We start from the raw sequence: 25,535 nt of genomic DNA, 5'->3' as shown, positions 1-25,535 counted from the left end.
GGTTATGGCCCCGGATGGACCCTGAGAAAGGAGTTCCCTCGCCAAGACACTGCCCAGGACCTTAGGGTCTCCCGTCTACTCAGGATGGGGAACGGGCTCAGAGCCAATGCTTCAGCTCCGGTGGGCACTTAGGGAGGGGAGCACATGTCCTCTAGGGGGCGCTGAAAGGCAAGGAGTCAATGGCTCTCCTCAGCCCTGGCTGTAGGCGGTGCCTCCTGGCTCCTTGCCAGAGGGCACACCCTCGAAGGGTCTGCAGTGCGCTCCATCAGGGGTTCTGAGCTGAGAAGACAGAGTGTGAGCACACAGGGGAGGCCTCTAGATAACCCAGACACTGATCCTGCGACCCTAGACGCTCGTGCCTGGATTTTACACGCGGGACAGCCAGGAGAGACTCTCCAGCCCGTACCTGCGATGTGGCTTCAAGTTTCTCCAAAGCTTTCTGGGGATGCGGATGACACATCTGGGTTGAAGTTTAGCCAGGTGTTCAGTTCAGATCATCAGGAAGCCTGGAGAGAGCTGCTAGAGAGAAAACCAGGAAGCAAAGACCTCCAGAGTTAAAGGCCCTTAGAGCTTTGGGACTCCTCTTTGTCCCCCAGGCCAAGAGCCCTCCTACATGGACGCTGTCGCAAAGCCTGGGCTCCTCAAATGTCACGCTGACAGGGAACTGAGATTTTTGAAAGCACCCTAATCCACTTCTTGTCAGGAGAAGACTCTGCTTATGCAAAATGGACCACTGGGTCAGTGTGACCCCTGAGCTCCAGAGCATAAGTGGAACCTTGTCCCTCTATGGCCATCCCCCGGTCGTCGGGCCCTCTAAGTGTATGTTGGGGCCATCGCCTTCAGGGCTTGCCTTTCCCCCCCTGTCCCTCAAGGTCACGCGTGGGCAGCGCGTCAGATGTGCGGTTCTCCCTGAGTGCAGCCTCACATGCTCCCTCGGGCCTGCATAGGCCCTATACAATGCTGAGGGAAGATTCTGTCAAGGTAAGGTGTGTGTGTGTGTGTGTGTGTGTGTGTGTGTGTGTGTGTGTGTGTGTGGCGGGGGGGGGGGTCTCCCTGGGGAATCAGGGTTAGTTCGGCTGCGTGTCTGGCTCCAGTTACACAAGACGACTGGCGTGTGGTGCGAAGCCTTGCCCAACCTTCTCCCTTGTCAATGACAGCTGCAGCTTTGGAGTCAGGGCTCTCGTCAGCTGTGACAGCTGCCACCCCCCCCCCCCGCCTCAGCCTCCTGGTGGGCAAGAGGTAGGGGTGGTAGAGGGGGCCAGTGGTCCCTGAGGCCCCATAACAGCATGTGTGCGTGTGCCTGGGTGTGCACTGTTCATTTCTGGTGGCCAAGAGGGGCTTGCAGGGCTAAAATGGAATTAGCAGGCTTCCTGGAACAAAATCATGGCTTATAGTGGAGAGAAGGGGGAGATGGCAGATTTACTGGCTGGGGGGGGGGGGACGGCACCCGCGGAGCAGCTGCCAGTTTCTGAGTTGCCCTCAGGGAGATGGGGGGGTGGGCAGTGAGTGAGATAAAGAGCAGAAGAGCCCCCCCCCCCCCGTTGTTAGTCCTGTGTTCCAGGGCTCTGGACGGTATGGACGGAGAGGAGACTTATCTTCACCTCTGAGCTTGATGCATAGGTGTGTTACTATGCTTGGAAGCCTGAGGCAGGAGGATTGTGAGCCATTTGGGGCAACATGGCAAAGCCCCCACTGAAAGGAAGGAAGGAAGGAAGGAAGGAAGGAAGGAAAGAGAATAAAAGAAAAAGCAAGACATGTAGGCAGGCAGGCAGGCAGACATGTAGGCAGGCAGGGAGGCAGGCAGGGAGGCAGGCAAGTCTGATCTCAGTCTGAAGGCTTCTTTTCTACCTCTCATGACTTTAGTCTGCTGTTTACAAGAACACAGCAATACCCGGGGGCTCTATGCAAAGGGGCAGCAGTTAGAGCATAACTCCAAGGGGGACACTGGGGCCTTGGGTCACAGGGAGTGTGTTAGAGCCCTTCTCTGGCCCATTTGTCAATAGCCCACATTTTCTGATGGCTTCCAGAGATAGCGATGCCATGGGATGAAGTAGGCAGGGTCCTACTGCCCATCTACCCAGGGATCTTATTGCGGCTCCCCTTGTTTGCCAAGGACTGGAAGACAGCACCATTGCCAGGGGTGTTGGCCACCGCCACCACCCCTTCCTTTGACAGTGACCCTGAGATCTCTGATGTGGATGAGGACGAACCTGGGGCCTTGGTGGGCACTCAAGTTGATGTCATCTCACCTGGTGGCCACTCTGATGCCCAGACCCTGGCCATGATGCTGCAGGAGCAGCTGGACGCCATCAACCAGGAGATCAGGTAGGGTAGGGGTGAAGCTTCCAGAGTGCCTGGGAGGACGGGCCCTTGGTGTGGGGCACACAGTGTAAGTATTGGCTCCTGCCCCATCTCGCAGCTTAGGACCACAATCCAAGGACGCTCTGTGGCACCAGGCGAGGGTTTGGACTAATTCTGACTCCAGAGGGGCAAGGCTACAGATGATTCTAGGTGACATCTCTCCTCTCCAGGCCGGGAGTGGCTGGACCTGGGAAGACGGAACTGTCTGTGCTCCTGGTGTCCAGCTTGACTGTGACAGAGCCAGCTAAGGGTGGGAGCTTTGCCGATGTTATGGCCAGCTGAGGGGGGTTTGTTCAAAGCCACATGTCAAGCGGACGAAGCAGAATCCAGGCTCAGCCAGGAACTCCCAGCCAGTGCCAAGCCTTTCATCCCTAAGGAGACTTCAGATAGAAACGGAGCCAGGGCCTTACCCTGCCTCCTTAGTGCACGTATTTACGTCAGCCAGTCACGCAGCAAGGTGAAGGTGGCAGGCTGATGAGGTCAGACTTTCAAATCGGAGAAGTCAGCACCAAGCCACACGGGCCAACACAAGAGCCCCAGTGTTCAACCCTGCAGGGTAAAACTTAGGGACAGCTGCCATTCATTATCACAACCATCTAAACAGCTTCACAGTAGGAAAGGTGTTCTCTCAGAGAGAGGGCATGTCCCTCGTTTCTCATAGGGGATGGCATCAGTTGAAATAAATAAATAAATAAATAAATAAAAAGCTCTGTTTGGTCCCCCCTGACAACAGTGAGCCCAGTAGTGGTGTCTGTTGAGAAACTGAGATACAAGAGAGCAAAGCCCCTGCTCAGGGTCTCTCCTGGGCTAGTGCAGGTCAGGGACCCCGAGATGAGACGGTTTATAGTTCACTGCACAATGCCTCCCTCCCAGGAGTTGTTTCTGCTCAGCTGGGAGCGAGCGTGGTGCCTGGAGGCATCGCCCGCCCACCTTTGGTGCTAGGGTGGTTAGAGCTGCCTCCTGCTTGCTCTTCTGGGCTAATGTCCAGGTCTGGGTTGCTGCCCTGCAGGATGATCCAGGAGGAGAAAGAGTCCACCGAGCTGCGTGCTGAGGAAATTGAGACCCGTGTGACCAGCGGCAGCATGGAGGCTCTCAACTTGACGCAGCTGCGCAAGCGCGGCTCTATCCCCACCTCTCTGACCGCCCTGTCCCTGGCCAGTGCCTCTCCTCCTCTCAGTGGCCACTCCACACCCAAGCTCACTTCCCGGAGTGCTGCTCAGGATCTGGACCGCATGGGGGTCATGACCCTGGTGAGTCTGTGCACCGGCTGGGAGGGCCCTAGGCTTGCTTACGCTGGGGAGTTTCCATGGGAGGCCCGGTCTCTCTCCATCCGTCTGGCATCCTTTTCCCTTGGCGTGGTGTGATGTGACGTGACACACTAGGTGGCCAGCATGCCTTTCTGGGTAGGAAAGGGTCTGTAAGTCCTCCCTGCTCCCTCTCTTGGATGATCACAGAAGGCTAGAGCCATGCCCATTGTCCAGCTGCCCCCTCTTCTTCAGAGGGAGCCGTGATTTATCTTTCCAGGTTCTCCGTTTGCCGTGGTACTTTTTCCAGGCTGGTGTGAGTCCATGACTCCTCTGCTGTCAACCTAAGCAGGCTCGCCCTTTCCTCTTTGTCTTTTTCAGCCCAGCGACCTAAGAAAACATAGGAGGAAGCTGCTGGTGAGTGCTTCCTGGTACCCAGGTTCTAGCGGGTTACCGGCCTCCAGGCCCTTCCCTCTGGGCTTTTGCCCCCCAGCCCTGGGGTCTGAGCTGACCTTGTGAGGCCACAGGGCCTCTCCGCTTCTCTGACCCTCTCTGCCTTGTCTGGGCTGGGTAGGCAGGCCCCAGCTCTCTCCCTCTACCCCCTGACAACCCCACTGTCTGTTCAGTCACCAGTGTCTCGGGAAGAGAACCGAGAGGATAAAGCCACCATAAAATGTGAGACTTCTCCTCCTTCCTCACCCAGGACGCTGCGGCTGGAGAAGCTTGGCCACTCAGCCCTGAGTCAAGAAGAAGGCAAGAGGTAAGCGGGTCAGGCTGCAATTCCGGTCTGTGTCCCACAGTCTCTGAGGGGCTGCACCTCGCCTGCCACAGGTGCTTCTCTTCGGGAGGCCATCAGGTGTGGCTGTCCCCACATCTCCCCTGGTCACCTGCTTTGGTCACGCCCCCTCATCCCCACCCCACCCCTTCCGGAACTCTAGCTTCCGTCTCTCATACTGTAACCGAAGTGTATTTCTTCTTACCCGCTCACCCCTGCCTGTCACACACTGCAGCGCCTTGGAGGGTCAAGACAGCAACCCCAGCAGCAGCAACAGCAGCCTGGACTCGCTGCACAAGGGTGCCAAGCGCAAGGGCATCAAGTCTTCCATTGGCCGCCTGTTCGGGAAGAAGGAGAAGGGCAGGCTGATCCAGCTGAGTCGGGATGCCACAGGCCATGGTCTCTGCCCCCTTCACAGCAGAGGGCTGGGCGGCCACTGGGGCATCCGCAGTGAGAGGGAGGGTCTGCTTCTGTCCAGCCTTGTTTGCCTGTCTCAGGCTTATGGGTGTGGACCGAACACCAACAGCTTTCGTAGAGCTGTGCTGGGCCGGGTCACCTCATGAGGTGGTGGCTCTCCTGTGCCTAAAAGTGCCCGGCAGTGGCTGGTGGCCACTGACCTGGCATGCCACAGTGGGGAGTCTGTATCGAGTGAGAATTGGGTCCCTGCAGATGTTTCTACTCTGGAGCTTCTCTGATGTGCCTTATAGGACCTGCAGGGCAACTGTCCTAGCTCCTAAGAGTTGGGTGCCCTCTAGATCTTATGTCTAAGCCTGTCTGGTTTTCACAGGATTCAGTATGCAATCTGTGTTGTTTGTCTCCTTACAAGGGATTGAATTCAGGGCCTCCTCCATAGTAGACAAGTGCTCTACCATTGAGCTATATCCCGAGCCTCAGTTTCTCAATAGCTGGGATTTTAGGCCTGAGCTACCAGGCTGGGTTCTAATTATAACTTAAGTGTTTTTTGTTGTTGTTTGTTTGTATACCTGTGTGTGAGAAAGGCACACACACACAAACACACACACACAGAGAGAGAGAGAACCTTGCTATGTAGCCTTGATTGGCCTGATATTTGCTCTGTAGCCCAGGTTGGCCTTAAACTCGTGGCAATCCTCCTGCTTCTGCATCCTGAGTGCTGGGATTGCAGATTCTCTCATCTAGTAGCCTTCTTCCTGGAGAAGGTGGCTGTGCAGGAGCGACTCTATTGTCATCTTGTGGCGGTGCAAAGCTTTGGCCACTCTTGGCATGCGGAAGGCACACGGCAAATGTTTGCTGCCCCCTTCCCTTCCTCCATGTCTCCCCTTTCTCCTTCCTCTTCTTCCCACCATCCCCAGTCATTTGTTCACTCATTGAATCACCCCAGTTCAGCACAGTGCGAGGGGATGGCGCCATAGCTCTTCAGGGAGCCTGGCAGCTGTTAAGAAGGGGAAAGCAAGGAGATTGTTCCAGAACACTGTGAAATGGAGATGGCCCAGGTGCTTCAGGACCCAGCGTAGCTGTGGAGGTTCTGGGGACGAGGACAGGTTTTCTTCCCTGGGCAGCTCTGGAGCTGAAGCCTGTGCATTTACAGAACTGAGCTAAGACAAGAAGGGGACACTGGGAGAGGGTGCAGCTTGAGGAGGGAAAGACTGGGGGAGGGCTGTGTGTGCCTCTGTCTGCTTGAGTAGAGGAGGGAGGGGTGGAAAGAGGGGGCAGAGGAACGCATGGCCAGCCCAGCCCAGCCCCTGGTAAGAAGAGACTGAGAGGTCCCTCAGAGCAGTGAGAACATTGACGACTCAGAAGGAAGGGCCCTTCCCTGACTTCATATCCCAGGGAAGACGTGAATCAGAGCACAGCTATCTGAGTGAAGAGGAGGATTGGGGGATGGGGTGGGCATCTCTGCTCTGGAGTGAGAGTCTCAGCCTGGGAGTAAGGCAAAGCAGGCAGGACAGGTGTGTGGAGCCAGCCTCAGGAAGGTCTGCTTGGTGGCAGAGGCATGTCCTGGGAACTTGTGCGATTTCTTGCTCCTCCCACAGTCCTGACACCCAAGTTTGTCAGTGTCACAAAGTAGTTTCTGCATTCTCCACATCTGTTGCCATGTGAACAAGAGTGGCCAGGTCTACAGTGACTTCAATGACAATGCCCTGTCTCAGGAATTCTCCAGGGTCCCATCATGAATCTGGGAGATCATCAGTGGGAGAGAGTGAAGAGTGTTTCCCTTTGTAGTCTGTGCAAGTGAATGTACCAGGTGAAAGAGGATGGTGTGCACAACGGCACACCCAGAGAGGGTGTGTGTGTGTGTGTAACGGCACACCCAGAGAGGGTGTGTGTGTGTGTAATGGCACACCCAGAGAGGGTGTGTGTGTGCACGCAACAACACACCCAGAGAGGGTGTGTGTGTGTGTAACGGTACACCCAGAGAGGGTGTGTGTGTGTGTGTGCAACGGCACACCCAGAGAGGGTGTGTGTGTGTATAACGGTACACCCAGAGAGGGTGTGTGTGTGCAACGGCACACCCAGAGAGGGTATGTGTGTGTGTGTGTAATGGCACACCCAGAGAGGGTGTGTGTGTGTGTGTGTGTGTGTGTGTGTGTGCGTGCGTGCGCATGCGTGCAGTGAGTGCACATAGACTGAGGCTGTTGTGAAATGAATGTATGTGGGGGCAGGCGCAGAGACAGACAGAGAGAGGGAGAGAGAGAGACAGAGAGAAAGGGAAGGAGAGAGAGGGAGAGAGGGAGGGGGGAGGGGTGTGCAATGAGTGCAGCTAGAGATATTGCCCACGAGCTTCTTTATCACGTCAGGGTACTTATTTCTGAATTCTTGTCCATGTCTATTCATATTTGCCCAGTATGTGCTTCACAGCCTGGCTTAGAGAAGTCAGGGGCTCTGTCTAGGGTTCTAGAGTGGGACAACTCTGGCCTGTCACTCTGGAGAACACTCCTAGGACTAAGGATCCCCCGGGGATAAACCAACTGGTGTCACTTCGGGGCTGCCTGGGATGACATCCCTGGGAATAAATGGGAACCCTTCTGATTTGGTTGGGGCGCTCTGTGCTGAGGAGGTATCTGCTGCTGCTGCTTTCTTGGTCCAGGCCAAGGCAGAAGCTAATGGCCACCAACACGCCCATGTCTTCCTTTCCAGTTCTGCTCACAGACTCCGAGCTCAGTCTGCAGGAACCATTAGCTCCTGCCAAGTTGGGGACCCAGGCAGAAAAGGACCGGAGACTGAGGAAGAAGTAAGAGCCCCAGGCCAGGTGCTACCAGGGTGACCCATGCCCCCAGCCCCTCCCCTGCCCATGCTTTGTCATAGACTGAGCTCAGACAGGCAGAGCCCAGCAAGGCTCGGTCCATGTGGGCACGTCTGAGCCGTCCTGAGCTGAGGGGCTTAGGTTGATCCTAGGGAACAGGAAGCGAGCGGGCTGTTGGAGAGTGATCTCTTGCAGGGCACATGGAGATGGCTAAGTCAGTGTGTGTGAGGTGCGAGAGCACTGTGGGATAGAGGGTGTCCCTGGACCACTTCCAAGTTTCATATTGCTTCAGGCATAGAGCCGAAGAAGTCAAGGGCGGGGACTGGGGAAGTACAAATGCCAGCTCTTGGCCCAGCCTGGAGTGGTCCCCCCCCAGGAGTCAGCCTGGGGGAGGGAGAGAGAGAGAGAGAGAGAGACTAGTGAGCCTGTCGTTCCTCTCCCAAGACACCAGCTGCTTGAAGATGCTCGCCGGAAAGGAATGCCCTTTGCTCAATGGGATGGCCCCACGGTGGTCTCCTGGCTGGAGGTGAGGCTGGGCAGGGGAGATGCTCTGGGATCTGGAGGGAAGACCATGTGAGGTAGGTCTGTTGGTCCCCACCCCTACCCACGTCAGGACAGTCCTCTCTGAACTTAAGTCTCTTGTGTCTGCTCTTGGGTTTTGCTCTGCACCTTTGTTTGGTAAGATAAGGACTCCCGAACAGCAGGCATGATGGTCCTATAACTTTATCAGAGCGTTCTCCCAGATCAACACGTATATGCCGCGCCGAGAAAAAGGGGACAAATTAACCGAGGCGTCAGTCTAACCACCCAAGTGACAGCGAGTATGGTCTGTGTCTGCAGCTCTGGGTAGGGATGCCTGCCTGGTACGTGGCAGCCTGCCGGGCCAATGTCAAAAGTGGTGCCATCATGTCCGCCCTGTCAGACACGGAGATCCAGCGGGAAATCGGCATCAGCAATGCCCTGCACCGGCTCAAGCTCCGCTTGGCCATCCAGGAGATGGTGTCGTTGACTAGCCCCTCAGCCCCGCCTACCTCCAGGACTGTGAGTAGCCTCCTTTGCCTTCACAAAGGTCGTGGCACAGGGTTGATACGCTCTCCCATTGGTCTGCAGGAGGAGGGGGACATTGAGCTCTTAATTAACTACCCATCCTCACAGAGGACTCTCCCTGGTCTTCAGGAGAGTCCAGTGTCCATTCTGGGAGGATCCCTGCCTCCCACCGGCCACCTGTAGGCTCCACGACTCCATGCCTACCCGACAATAATTGCAGATCTCTGGATGGTTTCTAGGATGGGCTGCTTAGAACTGGACTGTGGGGAGCTATGGGCTGGACCCGTGGGTGGAGGGGGGAGGGAGAGGTGGTTCTTAGATCCTTCCGCTGGGGATCTTAGGGTGGGGGTAGGGCACATCCAGGACCAGAGCTCTTTCCTTTCCTCTTGCAGTCTTCAGGGAATGTCTGGGTGACCCATGAAGAGATGGAAACCCTGTCAACATCTACCAAAACAGTGAGTCTGCCTCGTGGCCCAAGGACTAGCGACAGCCATGCAGATCAAGGGGGGGGGGGAGAGTGTGGGGAGCCAGAGGGACTGGCAGAGACCTGGCATCCCTGATGATGTTCATAGAGTGCAGGGTTGTGGGAGGGCAAGATGAGATTGGGAATCAGTGCTGTGTACACTGGAGACTCTGTTCCAGGGCTCATAAGACCCTTGACAGCTTTGGACCGCAGGGGGCTCCACCCCGTTGTGGGCCTGAGTCACAGCTCCCTGTCCTTGGCTTGGCCCTTGCTGGGGTGGGGGTGGCTGGCATCTTGCCCCTCAAGCCTGGGAACCGTGGAAGCATGTTTTTTGCCACACCAGTTTGTTACGCTCACCACAAACATGCGTGTGTGTACCAGCTTTCTCAACAAGCTTACCCTGGTCACTCAGAGGCTGCGGGGGTGTCTCTCCCCGTCTTTTGGGGGGGCCTGAGCGGAGGCTCCAGGGTTCTTGACTTTCGTGTCTCCCCTGACATGCGGCATTGGCTCCTGCTAGGATAGTGCGGAGGGCAGCTGGGCCCAGGTAAGACCCCCCCCCCCATCAGAATTGCTCTCAGAAGGCTGGGGCGGCATCCCTCCACCAGGCTCTGAATGGCACAGCTGGCCCAGTCCAGCGTGTGCAGGCCCTTGTCAATCGTGGAGTTCCTTCTCTCCCCACCCCCGAACTCCTTTTCCATCCCCTTCTTGTTCTCCTAGGACGGCAGGTGAGGAGCACTGGAGGGCCGGGCCCCCCAGCTTGCCAGACCCTGCACAGTTTGACGCTCTTTTCATGAACAATGAAACTTAGAGTCATACAGTTTTCTTCCATTCCTTATCCGGCCAAAGGACGCCCCGGCGAAGGAGCCTTTCGCTCACTTAGCTCGTGAGCACGTATTTAGTTAGCACCTACAAGATCTGCCCTCCTAACCCTTCCACACGAGTGAAGGGATAACATTAAGGGACAGTTTAATGGAATAGAAGGACAGTGTTGACAAATACAGGACAGTGTGGGATGGTCGTTACTGTGGCGGGGAACGAGGCGGGACAGCCATGCTTGCACTCCCCGGCCACGGTGGCCGGCGACAGCATAGTCTCATGATCCAACACTAAAGGCATCAGAGATGTAACGCAAAGTGAAAAATGCTGATCCCGATGGCTTTGTGGAATTTGAGAAATCAAAAAACCAAAAACCCAACAAAACACACACACACACACACACACACACCAAGCGAACATATATTCTGATCATTGTAAAGCCTTGTTTCTGGGAGTAGAAGAATGGTAGAAAGAGTATAGCAGCCTTGTGTGGGAAGGGCCACGTGGAATGGGTTGCAGGGGAAAGGGCAGAGGCTGTGCCAGCTCTGACCATGGAGGATAGCTCCCTTTGTACAGGGTGGTTAGAGGGACGCTATCGAAACGGAACCTTTCCAAAGCTGAGTGGCCAAGGAGGCCCCGTGGCTTCTCATCCAGAGGCAATGTCGTCACATAGTGCAGGCGTTGTGAGAACGAATTCCCGGAGTGACGGGGCACAGGCTGCTGTTCCTCGTCTTCAGCTAACATTTACTCAGGCCCTGGAGTGTAGCGCTAGCCGTTCCCCAGAGCCAGGCTGTCATCGTTTGCAGGTCCTCTGTAACCCGGCATCTCCTCTTCCTCAGCAGGCTTGAGACTAGTTGAGATAGGGGAGGCGCGTTCCCCACACAGCACAGCACAGGCAGAGGTGACAGGAAGGACTCTATTTTTTTCTGCTCCTTGCTCTTGTTCACTCGAGTAGACAGTTGATACCAGAACAGAACCCGGCCACTTTGAGATCCTGAGACTTCCCACCCACTACCAGTCCCTTAGCGAAAGTAAGCTGAAGTATTGCTGAGCAGCTTGCCCCTCCTCACAGGTAGGGGGTGGATTGGCGTCGCTCCCATACGCCACCCCATGTCTGTTGACACTACCTCCCCACCATGCCCTCTCCCTTCTCATGCCCCAGACCCTGGCCTATGGAGACATGAATCACGAATGGATTGGAAATGAGTGGCTGCCCAGCCTGGGGCTCCCTCAGTACCGTAGTTACTTCATGGAGTGCCTGGTGGACGCACGGATGCTGGACCACCTCACCAAGAAGGACCTTCGGGTCCACCTCAAGATGGTGGACAGTTTTCACCGGTGAGCTAGCTGGGGCCAGCGTCGCCTCCTTGGTGTGGCCTCTCCCCAAACCCTGGGGCTCTGTCTTCAGAAGTGGAGGGGCCCCTTGTCTCCTTCTAGGGCCTGTTCTGCTTAATAGTAGGTTTCCCTGTTAAGAAGCTCCCCCGTGTTCTTGCCCCATTCTGCAGTTTGTGGGTTTGACCCTGTCACCTTTAACCCCCCCCAGGACACAAGCCATTTTCCCATTAGCGTCATCTCTGAGGGTTTCCTCTCACTCTGAATCCCTTGCTTCTCTTTGGGCTTGCTGACTTCTCTGTGTTACCCAAGAAAGCCTGCAGTGAATCTGGCCCTGAACTTAGGAACCGTATTTCCCCTAGGCTGTGTCAGAAGGAACTCGGGGAGGGAAGGGCTTATTTAGGTTCACAGCTCCAGGGCGCAGTCCGTCATGATGGAGACGTGAAGACATCAGGGATGTGAGGCAGCAGTCAGAGAGGAGAGGGAGCTGGATGCTGATGCTGCTCTTTCCCTTCTGTATCCCGAAAGCCTGGGACCCAGCCCAGGGAACGATGCAGGGAGGCCCTTCATACCTCAATTAACCTGAGCAAGATAATCCCTTAAACACAGGCTAGACGATAATCCGATCTAGATAATTCCTCACAGAGCCCCGAGGCTCACGCTTTAGACAATTATAGATACCCTCACACTGATAACCAATAATAAGCATCTGTATTAGTTTCTCTACAGCTTCTGTGATTTAAAAAAAAAAAAAATGCCTTGACCAAACAACTTAATGGAGAAAGGATTTATTTCGGCTTGGTAGGACAAGACATGGCAGCAGCCAGGGGAGGCTAGCAGGAAGCTAGCTGATCATACCACGTTGCACCCCGGAAGCAGAGAGAGAGAGAGAGAGAACAGGGAGTGAGGTCAGGCTGTAATCCTTCAAAAGCACCCCACGGATTGTCTCACCCCATGAGGCTTTGCCTCCTAAGAGCTCCGTGCCATTTCCAACCAGTGCCGCCATCTGGAGACCAAGTGTCCAAACTCAGGAGGGACCAGCGCACCGTCACAGGGGCCACGGACTCGCCGGCTGCACTTATGCATCACCGGTGGGGTCCCTCAGCTTTGGGACCCGTGTCCCTTCATGCGGTGCCACTTAATCCTTGTCTTTTGACTGAAAAGACCGGTCCAAACCTGTCACGGTGAAGGTCCCAAGCTGGCAGCCTGTGAGCAGAATTTGACCTAGGGACATTTTTGTTTGGCCCATATATTCTGTTTTGTTTTGTTTTTTTTTTTAAAAATCATCAATTTAGTTTTAGTTTTTATTACACTATTATCTTATGTGTATGGGTGTTTTACCTGCATGTCTCTGTCTGTGAACCATATGTGTCCCTAATGCCTGTAGAGGCCAGAAGAGGGCATCAGACCATTGTGAGTCACCATGTGCGTGCTGGGAATTGAACCTGGGTCCTCTGAAAGAGTGGCCAGCGCTCTTAACCACTGAGCCACCTCTCCAGGCTCAGCTGCCATTGTTTTAACAGTAACTTCTATCTAAGTGTCTGGAATCCTGGCTTCTCTTGAAAAGATGGGAAGTTCCGGGGCCACACTGTATCCCGGACAGCCTGCTTCCCAGGCAGCTCATGAGCAACAGCCAGTATCACAGCCTGCTCCCTGCCAGCCTGCGGAGTGAGGGGGGGGGGCGGCTCTAAGAGCTGACTGCATTAGAAGTTCTTGCCCAGCTTCTTGTAGCCCGCTTGCTACTTAATCCAAGGCTTTGCCTCAGGTTGGTAGTCAGACTTTTCTAGTTTTTGTGACTTTTCTCGTTCCTTCAGGACACGCCACAGAGGTTTAAATCTGGACAGGATCTGGTTAACCTCTTCCTGGATGGGGAGACTGAGGCATAGGAGGAGCAGCCGCTTAGGGATGACAGCAGAGCGCAGCTGGAGCTAAGTCCGAGGACTCAAGTTCAGTCCCAGGCCCCTTAGCCTTTCTGACCCCACAGCGACTTGTGAGGGCTGCAGGGAAGCTGTGTCTTCTCTGCCCGTCCGTCCCCCCTCGCTGAAAGGGAGAAGGGAGTCTTTTGTCTTTGCCTGGGAGGCTGCCAGGCCCCGCTGCACCTGTCTCCTCCAGTGTGATTGATAGGCAGGAGATGTGTTGCTCCTGTGCTGGTCTGACGCGTGCCTGCACTGCTGGAGAAGGCCCCCCAGTCTTGCCAGGACAGTGGGAGTCCTCCCATAGCCCCAGTGTGAGGAGTGGGGGGAGAGCCAGCCTGCTGTGGGGCCATAGAGCAGCTGCTCGGTGCTTCAGGTTTCCGAGGTGTCAAAAGCTATGGTTTACTGCACTTGACATTCCAATAGCATGTTCTCTCTTCTTCTCCTCCTCCTCCTCTTCCTCCTCTTCCTCCTTCTCCTCTCCTCCTATTGGAGTTTGGGGACAAAGACTCACTCTGCAGCTCATGGTGGCCTCCAAATCATAGCGCCCCTGTCTCATCCTCCAGATTTTGGGATTACAGGCGTGGGCCCTCACGCCTGGCCTGAAAGCATGTTCTTGGGTCTGGATCGTATTCCTTTGTTGCAGCACTTGGGTCTCTACACCGGCAGTCAGGCATCTCATCTAACGCTGAGCTTTACCCCAAGCCACCCCTCCCAGCCTTTGAAACAGGGATGCTGTGTGGTTCAGGATAGCCTGAAACTTTCCGTGTGGCCGGGGGTGGCCCTGAGTTTGCAACCCTCCTGCTCCCATTTCTAGGCGGAGGGATGATAGGCACACGCCACTGTGCCCGGCCTTCCTGCCCTTCTTTTGTATTTTCAGACAGGGTCTCACCGAGTTGTCTGGCCTCGAACTTGCGGCCCTCTTGCCTCAGCCTCTTGAGTGGCTTGTAGCCACAAAGTCACTTTTGGAGACCTTCACGTAAGTTGTTATTTTTATGACAAAGGAACACTTAGGTCTTACCCTACCAGCAGAGGCAGCAAATCATGGAGAATTTGTTTCTGCCTGCTCGCTTGGCCAGGTGAAACCGATGCCCTCATCTTTTGACCTCTCACCCAGTGCTTCTAGGACCGGGGTAGACTACTGAGTGGGGCCACACCCACCTTCCTAATAGTGGTCCTGTTTCAAGTCCCCGGGGTTGTCATGGTGACTCTTAGCGCCCCCCCCCACGACCCTGAGAGAGAGGTAGGGTTCCATCTTACAGATGCCCGGTGGCCTTGGGAAGGGTGCGGCAGAGCTGGCGTTCAAACCTGCCTGGACCCAACTGTAAGGGCTTTATGGTTTTGCTGTGTCGTCCGTCCAACAGAAGTCACAGGAACTGTGAAAAGGATTACAGTGAGACTTAATGTCAGGGGCATTTCCCATCGTGGGCGGTATGTGCTCATGTCTCTTCAGAGTCACCCAGAGCTTGAGACGGCAGCTCACACACTGAATACAGGCTGCCTAGCGACGTGTCACTGGAGCCATGAGCATTCTAGTGGAAGAGCTGCAGGAGCACTGTATAATTTAATCTCAAAAGTGCTTGCGGTAGGGATGGGCCTCTGTTCTGTTGCCCCGTGGGAAGGAAAACCCAGAGAGCGAAAAGCGTGAAGCAGTGGTCCACACATTGCCCCAGTGTGATGAGCTGCCCATCACTGGAGGGGTTCACATTTTGAAAGTGCTGTAGGGTGGGTGAGTCCTAGATTCGGGGGAGCTCAGATTAATGGCTGCGGGGGTCCTTCTAACCCAAGGTTCCCTGCCTGACATACTGTCTACTCACTGCTTATTATGTCCTGCTGCTCCTTTGCTATCGTTAGTAAGCAAGCGATGTAAAATGTTTCACTCCGTCCTTAAGCACTTACAGCGCACCTATGGCGTTCTAGAGATTTATGACCAGGAAGTTAAGCAGTGCCCTGACCTCATGAAGTGTACTTGGCAAGACAAGACAGTTAAGGAGCTGGGGGGGGGGGATGGACCACGTTAGTGTGTGAGTGTGGGGTGGGGTGGTGATGGCGTAGTGTGAGTCTACCTTAGGAGACTACTGAGTTGGACTGAGCCTTAAGGGTGAAGAAAGAGTGAACCTTTAGAAAGGGTGGGATGTTCTGGGCAGACAGCACCCCGGCCTCAGAGGTCTGCTGCGTGTGAGGGAGGACCCGGGTCTTAGTGTGGCTGCGGCACAGGTACGGGAACATCTTTGGGACTGAGATGGCAGTATGAAGGGGTATCTTAGATCTCCTTTGACTGTGAGTGGTAGGTAGTCTTTACCATTCCAGTGCCTGCAAGGAAGGGACACACTAGTGTCATGCAAAGCCCACTGTGAAGGGGGAGGCAGAGAGACTGTCTCGGCTCTTAGGCCGTCCCCGTCTACCCTTTTATTCCGTCTGGTTCCCAGCCTGTGGGATGGAGCTGCCAGATTCAGGATGAGTCTCATCACCCCCTCTAGTCACCTCTGGAGATGCCCTTGAAGACACACCCAGAGATGCATTTGACTAATCTACTAGGCTAGGTGGCATATCCTAACCAAGGTGACCATCAAGACTAACCTTCACAGGCCCTTCCTGCCTGAAGGGGGGGGGGGGGCGTAAGCAACAGGAGCTGGAAGTAACCTCAGATCAGGCACCAGCCCTGGCAGCAGGGCCTGAGGAGGCCAGGGTGCAATGGGTGTGCGCCTTCTATGGCTGGTACAGGATGGGGGGGCCATGTGGGCAGAATGTGGCCATGCCAAAACCCTGACTGAGGTGCTGTGTGCCCACAGAACCAGTCTTCAGTATGGCATCATGTGTCTGAAGAGACTGAATTATGACCGGAAGGAGCTGGAGAAGAGGCGTGAGGAGAGCCAGCATGAGATCAGGGGTAAGCTGGTCTGGCTGAAGACTGGGATCTGAGAGGTCAATACAACCCCAGCCCATAGACATATTCCATGTCCACTCAGGTGGGATTCCACTTCCCTCAGACAGCGGCTACCTGCCAGACTGATATGACCCCTGGGATGGTGCTGTAGACTGGTGTGACTCTGGGATGGTGCTGTAGACTGGTGTGACTCCTGGGATGGTGCTGTAGACTGGTGTGACCCCTGGGATGGTGCTGTAGACTGGTGTGACTCTGGGATGGTGCTGTAGACTGGTGTGACTCTGGGATGGTGCTGTAGACTGGTGTGATCCCTGGGATGGTGCTGTAGACTGGTGTGACCCCTGGGATGGTGCTGTAGACTGGTGTGAGTCCTGGGATGGTGCTGTAGACTGGTGTGAGTCCTGGGATGGTGCTGTAGACTGGTGTGACCCCTGGGATGGTGCTGTAGACTGGTGTGACCCCTGGGATGGTGCTGTAGACTGGTGTGATCCCTGGGATGGTGCTGTAGACTGGTGTGATCCCTGGGATGGTGCTGTAGACTGGTGTGATCCCTGGGATGGTGCTGTAGACTGATGTGCTTATAGAAATTGGTGACCTGTTGGGGAGCGGACAGTTGGCTGGGAAAGAGGACTCTGAAAGTAGAAAGAATAAGGTCACTTTTGCCTGGCACGGGGGAATGACCCATTCTGGGACTCCAGGAAGAAAAGTGTGTGGTTGGCAGAGACGCAGTGTGGTGGAGCTGACCCTCAAGGGCCCAGATGTCATGGAGGAGACAGAAAGATGTGGGAAGTTAGGGATGGAGGAGGAGCTAGAAAGCCGGGTAACTGGGGTTCTACGTGTAGGGACCTCCTTCTGTAGCCAGAAGAGCGTGGTCCAGCCGTGTTTGCTTTTTGTCCATTTCTTCCTCTGCCCTGCAGATGTGCTGGTCTGGACCAATGACCAGGTCGTTCACTGGGTCCAGTCTATTGGGCTAAGGGACTATGCCGGAAATCTACATGAGAGTGGCGTGCACGGTGCTCTGCTGGCCCTGGATGAGAATTTTGATCACAACACCCTGGCCTTGGTTCTGCAGATCCCCACACAGAACACCCAGGTAGCCTTTCAGTCAGTCCGCATGCACCTAACTGCTGTGCATGCGGGGTGCAGGCGTGTGTGCTGGTCTGTCCCAAGAGGGTGCAGTGTTCTCAGACCTCTGAGTGGTCCTGGCACATCTCCAAAGCTCCGTAGGAAATGTGTGTCTTTCACATGCAGATATTTGATATTTTTCTTGTCGCCACGTGGCTGTAGGTCACTCCAGCTCTTCCCAAGCCTCTTTCATTGCTGACTCTTGGGACTTTGCTTTTCTTTAAGTTGCTTCTCTGACCCAGCTTTTCATAGGGAAGAAGAAGCCCTGGGCCCCGCAGGGACCGTAGAGCCTGTATCTTCTGTGAGGATCTGCTACCGCAAGGGTCTGCTCCTGGGCCTCTAGGCTGCAGCGGACCAAATATACCGGTGGGCGCAGCCCAGAGACACTCCATACCAGGGCTTCCTCTTCCTGTCAGCAGCTTAAAAGATTAGACATCTACTTCCATTACATTTCATAATTATTATTATAACTTGTACCTAGGAATATACCCCAATTCTCTTGACCCTATTTATATTTTTGGCCCTTCTAACTTCCTGTGGGTGATGACTTCTAAAGTGCTTCCTGATTTTAGTTGTCCTAAATATGCCTCTGCTGGGCTCCCCTTGGGGAAAGTTCTGCCTCTTCCTTACAGTTTAGTGTGATGGGGGATGTTTGTATGTGACCGGTTCTCCCCTTTTGTAAGAACTGTGAATTTCATAAACACTGATTATATGCCTCTGGGCCCAAGCCTTTGTCTCTCCAGACAGAATGGTCTTAATTCTTTTAGCCTTCCCTGGTGTAGACTAGCTGCTGCCCCTGATCATTTTAGCTGCCCTTGTCTGAACTGTTTGCAGCTGTCAGATTGCTTTTGAAATTCAGCCGCTAGCTGTGCCGGCTATTCTGGGAGCAGACACTTTTTGGCTTGAGAGAGGGTGGGGTTGTGTTGTCTCTTGGTTCTGGACAGCATTGGCCTTGGGGTCAATGTGTTTGTAGACTGTCTGTTCTGACCCCTACTGACCAGTCAAAAACGCGTAACATGGAAGCTTTCTTTTCTAGTAAAAGTTTGGTTTTCTTCCAAATGCAATTTATCTACTCTTGTCCACCTCTAACTTCATTTGCAGGTTTCCTGCCTGCCCAGTTGATATGATACACATTTTTTTAACCTCTCACTACCTAGGAGATATTTGAAATGTTACAACACTTCCTTTCTGGTCATTTGTAAGGCATACCGCTTCCACTCTGACAAGTAGTATCCTGATAGAATCCTGTGCTTGATATTTCTGCCCCCCCCCCCCCAGAAATGGGCTTTCTCTGATAAGCCTCTCCACTGATGCAACAATCCAAATCAGACCAAATCAAACTGAATTAGAAAAAAAGCCCACGTTTAATAGATACGGCACTCCCCGGTGGCCTTCCACGCCCCCCAGAGAGGAGACAGGAAAGAGAGACCAAAACCCCACCCATCTGTTTTCTGGGGGCAGTTTAAATACCCTGTGGGAGTGACCTTGAGCATCTCTGGGGGAGGGCTCATCATTTGGCAGGCTTTCTGAGATGCAGCAGAGTTTGGAGAGAGGAACCTCAACCATAACATTCTAGACTCTCTGGAAATATGGATGCCAGGGGCTGGGAGAAGCATTCAGGACACCTTTCCCATTTCCTGTCTCAGGATGCATGTTTCCTCTTCGCTTCTCCTCCACCTTCCTCCCTCTTCCTCCTCCTCTCCTCTTCTTTTTCTTTGGTTTTTTGAGACAGGGTTTCTCTGTGTAGCCCTGGCTGTCCTGGAACTCGATCTGTAGACCAGGCTGGCTTTGAACTCAGAGATCCACCTGTCTCTGCCTCCCTTGGATTCAAGGCATCTCCACCTGACCTATTTATCTGATACCGTGTGGGATCCTTTATGGACAGTGGTTGAAAATACCTGGTGACAGAAAGTTTTGAAAACCTCCCTGTTTCTTTTTCTTTTGATTGATTTTTTTATTTTATGTGTGTGTGTGCGCGCGTGCGTGCGTGTGTGCGTGCATGTGAGTATGTATGTATGTATGTATGTATGTATGTATATGTACCATATTCATGCAGGTGTTGCAGAGGCCAGCAGAGGGCTTCTGGTTCCCTGGAACTGAAGTTACAGCTGCCTGATGTGTGTGCTGGGAACTGAACCTGAGTCCTCTGCAAGAGCTGTTAACTTCTGTTCTATCTTTCCTCCCACTCTGATACTTTCCTTAATGAGTTAGTTTTGAGGAGGTCTAGAAAAGTGCCTGTGTGTTACACGCGTGGCTCAGGGCCCCCACTATCCACAATGGGGAATCCTTTTAGTTTGAGTTTGGAATGTGCACGCTGTCAGATGAGTTCATTTACTCCTAGAAAGTTTCGCTCACCCACGGCGTGCACGCTTATTTCTCTTCCTCCTGCTCTCACCAAAAGGTAATCAGCCACGATTTTCCCTTAGAGACAAAATGCAGGCTTTAAAAATATAATTTGTATCTCTTCATAGAAAGTTGAGTGTATTTGTACAATTCGTTTTATCGTCTTTGTCTACTGTTACCTCCCTCCAACTCCTACTACTGCCTCCATTCCGTCTCCCTCCCAACTTCATGTCCTCTTTCTGTGAGTCCTGTTAGTGAAGATAGTTTTTCCAATATACAAAGCCTGTCTATTCATGTGTTCTGTAACCCTGTTTTTAAAATGACAGCTACCCCTAATTTGTCCCATATGAAGGAATCCTAAGTTTAACAGTTTGACTTTTAGCAGGACACTCTTAGTGATTTGCTTGAAGCAGTAGCCTCAGGAAGATGTGTGAGGTTTCTAAAGGGTTAGGTGAACTAACCCCTACACACACACACACACACACACACACACACACACACACTAATGTATAACAACAAAAACTGAATTAATGTAAATTTTAGAAAAGAAAGATACCATAAATATTAACTAGAGCCTCTCTCCCTTTCCTCTTGCCCTGTGGGTTTTAGGCCCGTCAAGTGATGGAGAGAGAATTCAATAACCTGTTGGCCTTGGGCACAGACAGGAAGTTGGATGACGTAAGTACCTGGATATGAATTTAGAGCCTTGGTCATTGTAGGCTGGTTGGATCCAGGTTCACATCTCCTACCTCAGGGCTGATGAGCAGTGGCCTAAGGGAGGAGAGCCAGCAGGGATGGGGGATGGTAAGGGATGGGGCGGCATGGCGTTGAGCATCAGTACTCTGTGGGGAAGCCTCTCTGAAAATCATTTGTGTTATACTTCTGGCATCTTCCACCTCAAGGCTCAGCCCTGTCAACCACGCAGGGTCAAAGGTCGTCCCCAGAGGCCATATCTTTGGGGTGGTTGTGTTAGAGTCCCCTCCACCTCTCCCTGCTGGGTGAGATCGCAGCCTGCCCTCCAGTTGTGTGTTGTTGGAAGACAGGAGCTCTGCTGAGAAAAGCCGAGGACAGCCCTGCTATCTGCTCCCGGGGTGGTGGTTACTCTGCATCCCCTGTAGCCTCTCCTCCCTCTGGACCCCGCATCCCCTGTAGCCTCTCCTCCCTCTGGACCCCGCATCCCCTGTAGCCTCTCCTCCCTCTGGGCTCAGGGAAGACTCCGCTGGCTCTGCCAATGCTTCCTCCTCCTCTTGACCTGTTTCCCTGTCACCTGTCCTTCCTTGACCTTTCCAGTCAGTCTGCCTTACCTGACTGAGCTTTAAGCAAGTTTTAAAAAGGACCCACAGAAGGTACAGCAAGAAGAGCTCTTGTGTACAAGCAGACGACTGGGGTTTGATCTCAGGGACCCACTGGAGGCAGAGAGAGACGACCAGTCCCACAGTGTTCTCCAACTTCCACAGACGTACCGTGGCATGCGCGCCCCCACCCCTCCACATTTATTTTTAGGTTCTCCATCTTCAGATCTTGCTAAATTAAGGGACGGGACTCCAGCTATCCGTTCATTTAAGTTACTGAGGTAGACAGGGTTCCCAGACACCACTCGGGACCGGGAACACATTCTTTGGAGGAACAACAAAAACCCCATGTGTTTTCTTCCACAAAGCATAGGACACCTTAGAGAGAAAGGAGGCATGAGAAAACGAAGGGCCTGCTGGGAGCAAGGGAGGGGGCTGAGGAGAAAGCAACAATGTTGCAAATGCATGTAAAATGCTTTTGGGACAGGTCTTACGACAGAGGTTTAAAAGTGATTTACAGCATTTGTCATTCCAAGGGCACAGATTACACATCCCAAGGGACTAGAGATGGGAGGAGCCACTGAGGCAAAAACAGGGGCCAGTGGCCCTGTTCCTGCTCACTCTACCCATACCATGGGGTCTGAGCAGTCCTGAAAACACAGAGGAGGAAGGTGTGGCTTGGCTATGGGGCAGTGAGCCGGGACTCCTAAGGGTGGGTAGGTGGCCACGCACAGGCCACCTTACAGTGAGGCATCCTGTGGACTTGTGGCTCTGAGTGCCCACCTGCAGACAAAGTGATTTAGGAGACTCAATTGGCATTGGCAGACGATGTTGGTCCCTACCCTCCCCCCTCCCAGTAGGAGTGTGTCTCTGGCCATTGGTCTGACCCATCGATGTCTGTGTGTTCTGGTCCCACCAGAGTGGGTAGCCAATGAAGTGAGGCCGATGGTGGACTTTCCCGTTTTACAGATTAGAAAACTGAAGCCCCGAGAGGTCATGTTGCTAGTAATGTGGCCGGACCAAGAATGGCAACCCAAAAGTCACGATCCCTGGCAGAGTTTCCCAGCAACCTGGGTAGTATCTTTATCGAGGCCCCAGAAGGACAGGAGGGCTGTGCTGGGGCTGACCAGTGACTTCCCCTAGGAGGCCTGGAAAGAGAAGTACTTTGGAAAAAAAGCAGAGGGCTCCCCCTCCTCAGTCTGGGAAGGTTGGGGTGGGTACAGGAATGGAGTTGACCGGTGGACCGGACCTGATAGGAGGCAGCTCCTTGACCCCAGTGAGAGACCTCTAGTGCTCATCCCCTTCAGCCCGCATTCATCTCACAGGGCTAGAGAGTTAGTCAGGGACCAGCGGCAACTCCAATGTGCCCCTTGGTGCAGGGGGAAGAGAAGGTGTTCCGCCGAGCACCTTCCTGGAGGAAACGCTTCAGGCCGCGGGATCACCACAGTGGTGGCATGCTGGGCACCTCGGCAGAGACCCTCCCGGTGGGCTTCCGCGTGTCCACGCTGGGCCCGCTGCAGCCCCCACCCGCCCCGCCCAAGAAGATCATGCCGGAAGGTGAGTGCGCGGCTGGCCGCCGTCTCCCTCCCGCAGCCTGGGGCCGAGCGGGCTGGACAGGGGCGAGGCCGAGGCTGCGCTGCACTAACTCTGCTGCGGTGGGGCGCGCACTAACCCGCGCTCTGTGTGTTCTCCCGCCGCTGCCAGCCGGGACGGCGGGGGCGCAGAGACTGGAGCCCTCCACCGTCCGGACCTACTCCTGCTGACCCCCCACCCTCCCGCCCCGGGTATGACGGGGGTGTGCCCCCGGCTCGGGGTAAGTGGGCCTGGCCATGGCTGCACTCGCCCGCCTTGCCTCCGCCCCGGCCCCGCCCCGCCGCCGCCGCATCCTCGCTGCAGCACCGCCCGCCCGGCTTGCCCTTCCCGCTTCGCTTCGCGCTTGGTTGGCCGCATGCCGCACCTACCCGCTGCATGCCCGGGAGCCAGGTCCACTTACAGAGCCCGTTTCTCTCTTCTCTCTTAGCTCACTCGCACTATCTCTACGGACACATGCTCTCCGCCTTCCGGGACTAGCCACGGCTCCCCAGGGTGGGTGTCCTGGTTTCGCAGGCTCAGCCGGCCCTGACTCCTCCTGCTCGTTCACTTTCTCCCTTGGCTCCCAGTCTCTCCTCTGTGACTTTCCAGTTGCCCGGGACCTGAAAATATGCTCACCCACCCCCTTGGCATCCCACTCTCCGAGTCCTACTTCGTGCCCTGTTTTGGAAGTGTCTGGTGGATGTGGCCAAGGTCTCCTGTGTGTGGCGGCACCCAGGTTGTTGGTGCTTGGGATTCTGTTGGAAGGGCAATGCTGAGTGCAGCTGCTGCGTGTGCCGCCACCTTCCCTCGTCTGGACCTAGTTTGGTCTGGACTCGGGTTCATCAGGCTCACAATCCCAGGCCAAGGACTGAGATGGCCCTTCCAATAAAAGGCCATTTCGGACTCTGTCCTGCTTGGACTAATTGGCCTTCTGACCCCCTCCACTCTGGCCGTGCCGGATGATCTGAGTGGTTTCATAGTATCACCCCGTCTTCCCCCACACCCGTCACCAGTGTCTGTAGCTCCTGCCTCCAAGTCTTGCTTAGGGGCGATGAGGGATGTAGAATACCCGAGCGCCTCCAGGATGAGCCAGGAAGGGAACTGAGGAAGACCGAGGTAGAAACTCTGAGCCCGAGGTGATGCAGAACCCCAAATACGTGGGAGAAGCGAACCCCAGAGCTTTGGGCCCAAGGTGAGGGAAAGTCTTCAGCTCCTTACTCAGTAGGAGCTACAGTCAGGTATCTAGGGAGAGCTGGATGGCCTTACTACCTAAGGGCAGTGGCAATGCTCTCCCCGCCCCAGCCCCAGACTGAGTGCAAACGTTATAAACTGCTGACTCTGCTCTGAAGGGGGCGGGGTCCCCTGGTGAATCATGTCCGAGGTGGGTTGAGGCAGTGTCCCCTTGCAGTCTAGTCCTCCTTTAGGGTTCTTTTGGGGCCCGCTCCACCGTTTTAGTTGCTTTTCCTGGCAGCATGCTGTGGGCAGGACAGATTTCTGAGGAATGTCAATCACCTCCTCTTCCAGACCCATTCCTTAGCCTTAGGAAGCTCAGGACCTCCTATCAGGGTGGGTTGATAGAACCTACCACTTCATGGGGGGGCGGGGAAGAAGTGCCTGGGTTGTGTTTGCTGGAGACAGGCAGTAGGTGCCATCCTGTAGGGGAGCAGAGTGGCTGGTTTGCCTTCTCATGCACTGGGATTCTGAACAGGGCCTAGGCTGGCCGGCCGAGAACTGAGCCAGAACTGCCTGTCCGAAAGGGGCTTGGAGCTTTGGGTTGCTGTCAGGTAGAGGAAAGCTTGTCCACTGGGGTGACTGGTAGAGGAAAGCTTGTCCACTGGGGTGACTGGACGGGCTCCCCAGGGCTGGGACTTGCAGCTACCTGTCCTTGGTCCCCTTGTTTCTGCTTCCCTACCAGCCAGGCTGCTGGGGATGGAGATGAGGAACGTGAGTTGTTAGAGAGAAAGGATCCTGGACACTGGAGTCACAGAGAAGTACCAGCATCCTGAGATGGGAGGACTTGAGCATCTGACTCCTAGGGACTCTCTGTGGGCTAGCTACGTGGAAGAGTCAGCCCTGCCCCTCCTCTACCCTGGGACCCTGTCATGATTTCCGATGCCACAGGCGGTAGCAACTGGGAAGCCAGGTGCATTCAGGGTCAGCAGGGAGGGCGGAACAGGGGAACCTGCATGCACTGATGGAAGGCTACTGTCGCGGTGTGCCCCTTGCCTCATGGTCAGTATTTATTCTTTTCCTGGAGAGTCACCAGTGACCCACGCTCTCCTTGCCAGCCTCCTGTGTCTCACCAGGTCCCTTCTCAGTACTGTATTGGCTCAGTGCTTCAGGAGTGTCTGTGTGAGTGTGTGTGAGTGTGTGAGTGGGCGTGAGTGTGTGTGTACGTACCAATAAACAACCTGGTTTTAAGACAGTGTACAAATGGCCTCCGTTTCTTCATTAAACACCAAGTTCACTTAATGTGATCAGCCTCTTTCATAAGCCGTAGGTAGGGTTGCTGTGCTCTGGGAAGGAGGTTCAGAGCTTTGAAGCGTACGGGCAATACCCTCCTGTTTACCACGCACTCAGGATCGATGGACGCGTTAGTGTTTGGGTGGCATGTGCCAAGGGTTTATAGAACAAGGCGAAGGGGCGAGGACCCTGCTATTGCGCTTGGCCCTTTACCTCTGCTTGGATGATTTCACTTGGCCCTGGAGCTCACTGCTGCCGCCCAGCTTCCTCTGTACAGCTCTACATTCCAGGAACTGTCTTAGCTACTTTTTGATTGCTAAGATACCCGTGACCAAGGCAGCTTATTAAAAGAATCATTTACTTGGGGCTTGCTTACAGTTTCAGAGGGTTAGAGTCCATGCCCATCACGGCGGGGAGTATGGTATGAAGGGAGTCCTGCCAGGGAAATCAGGTAAGCAGGCAGGCACTGGGCACTGGAGAAGTAGCTGAGAGCTTACAGATCGAGACAACAACCAAGAGCAGAGAGAGAGAGAGAGAGAGAGAGAGAGAGAGAGAGAGAGAGAGAGAGAGAGAGTCAGTCAAAGCCCACTCTTAGTGATACACCTCCTCCAACAGGGTCCTGGCTGTCCTGGAACTCACTCTGCAGACCAGGCTGGCCTCAAACGCAAACTCACAGAGA

At 54.4% G+C, this 25,535-nt stretch overlaps 1 protein-coding gene across 1 annotated transcript in view; it reads left to right on the top strand.

Moving 5' to 3' along the window:
* Ppfia4 (PTPRF interacting protein alpha 4) overlaps window positions 1–23,297 on the top strand; it is a 44,210-nt gene extending 20,913 nt beyond the window's left edge. Inside the window, exons 13-28 of the mRNA XM_051203936.1 lie at window positions 873–981; window positions 2,114–2,325; window positions 3,371–3,611; window positions 3,987–4,022; window positions 4,232–4,365; window positions 4,616–4,779; window positions 7,498–7,591; window positions 8,048–8,129; window positions 8,444–8,644; window positions 9,043–9,105; window positions 11,092–11,267; window positions 15,967–16,064; window positions 16,979–17,154; window positions 20,139–20,207; window positions 22,201–22,378; window positions 22,842–23,297. Of these exons, the coding sequence (XP_051059893.1) occupies window positions 873–981; window positions 2,114–2,325; window positions 3,371–3,611; window positions 3,987–4,022; window positions 4,232–4,365; window positions 4,616–4,779; window positions 7,498–7,591; window positions 8,048–8,129; window positions 8,444–8,644; window positions 9,043–9,105; window positions 11,092–11,267; window positions 15,967–16,064; window positions 16,979–17,154; window positions 20,139–20,207; window positions 22,201–22,378; window positions 22,842–22,891 (2,083 nt within the window). The 3' untranslated portion in view covers window positions 22,892–23,297. The remainder of the gene's footprint in view (window positions 1–872; window positions 982–2,113; window positions 2,326–3,370; window positions 3,612–3,986; window positions 4,023–4,231; window positions 4,366–4,615; window positions 4,780–7,497; window positions 7,592–8,047; window positions 8,130–8,443; window positions 8,645–9,042; window positions 9,106–11,091; window positions 11,268–15,966; window positions 16,065–16,978; window positions 17,155–20,138; window positions 20,208–22,200; window positions 22,379–22,841) is intronic.
* Window positions 23,298–25,535: the final 2,238 nt, after the last annotated feature.

Source organism: Phodopus roborovskii, unplaced genomic scaffold, assembly GCF_943737965.1.
Source record: "Phodopus roborovskii unplaced genomic scaffold, PHOROB, whole genome shotgun sequence".
Classification (NCBI taxonomy): domain Eukaryota; kingdom Metazoa; phylum Chordata; class Mammalia; order Rodentia; family Cricetidae; genus Phodopus; species Phodopus roborovskii.
Note: the sequence above shows the minus strand (reverse complement) of the source record. Positions and strands in the feature narration are given on the sequence as shown.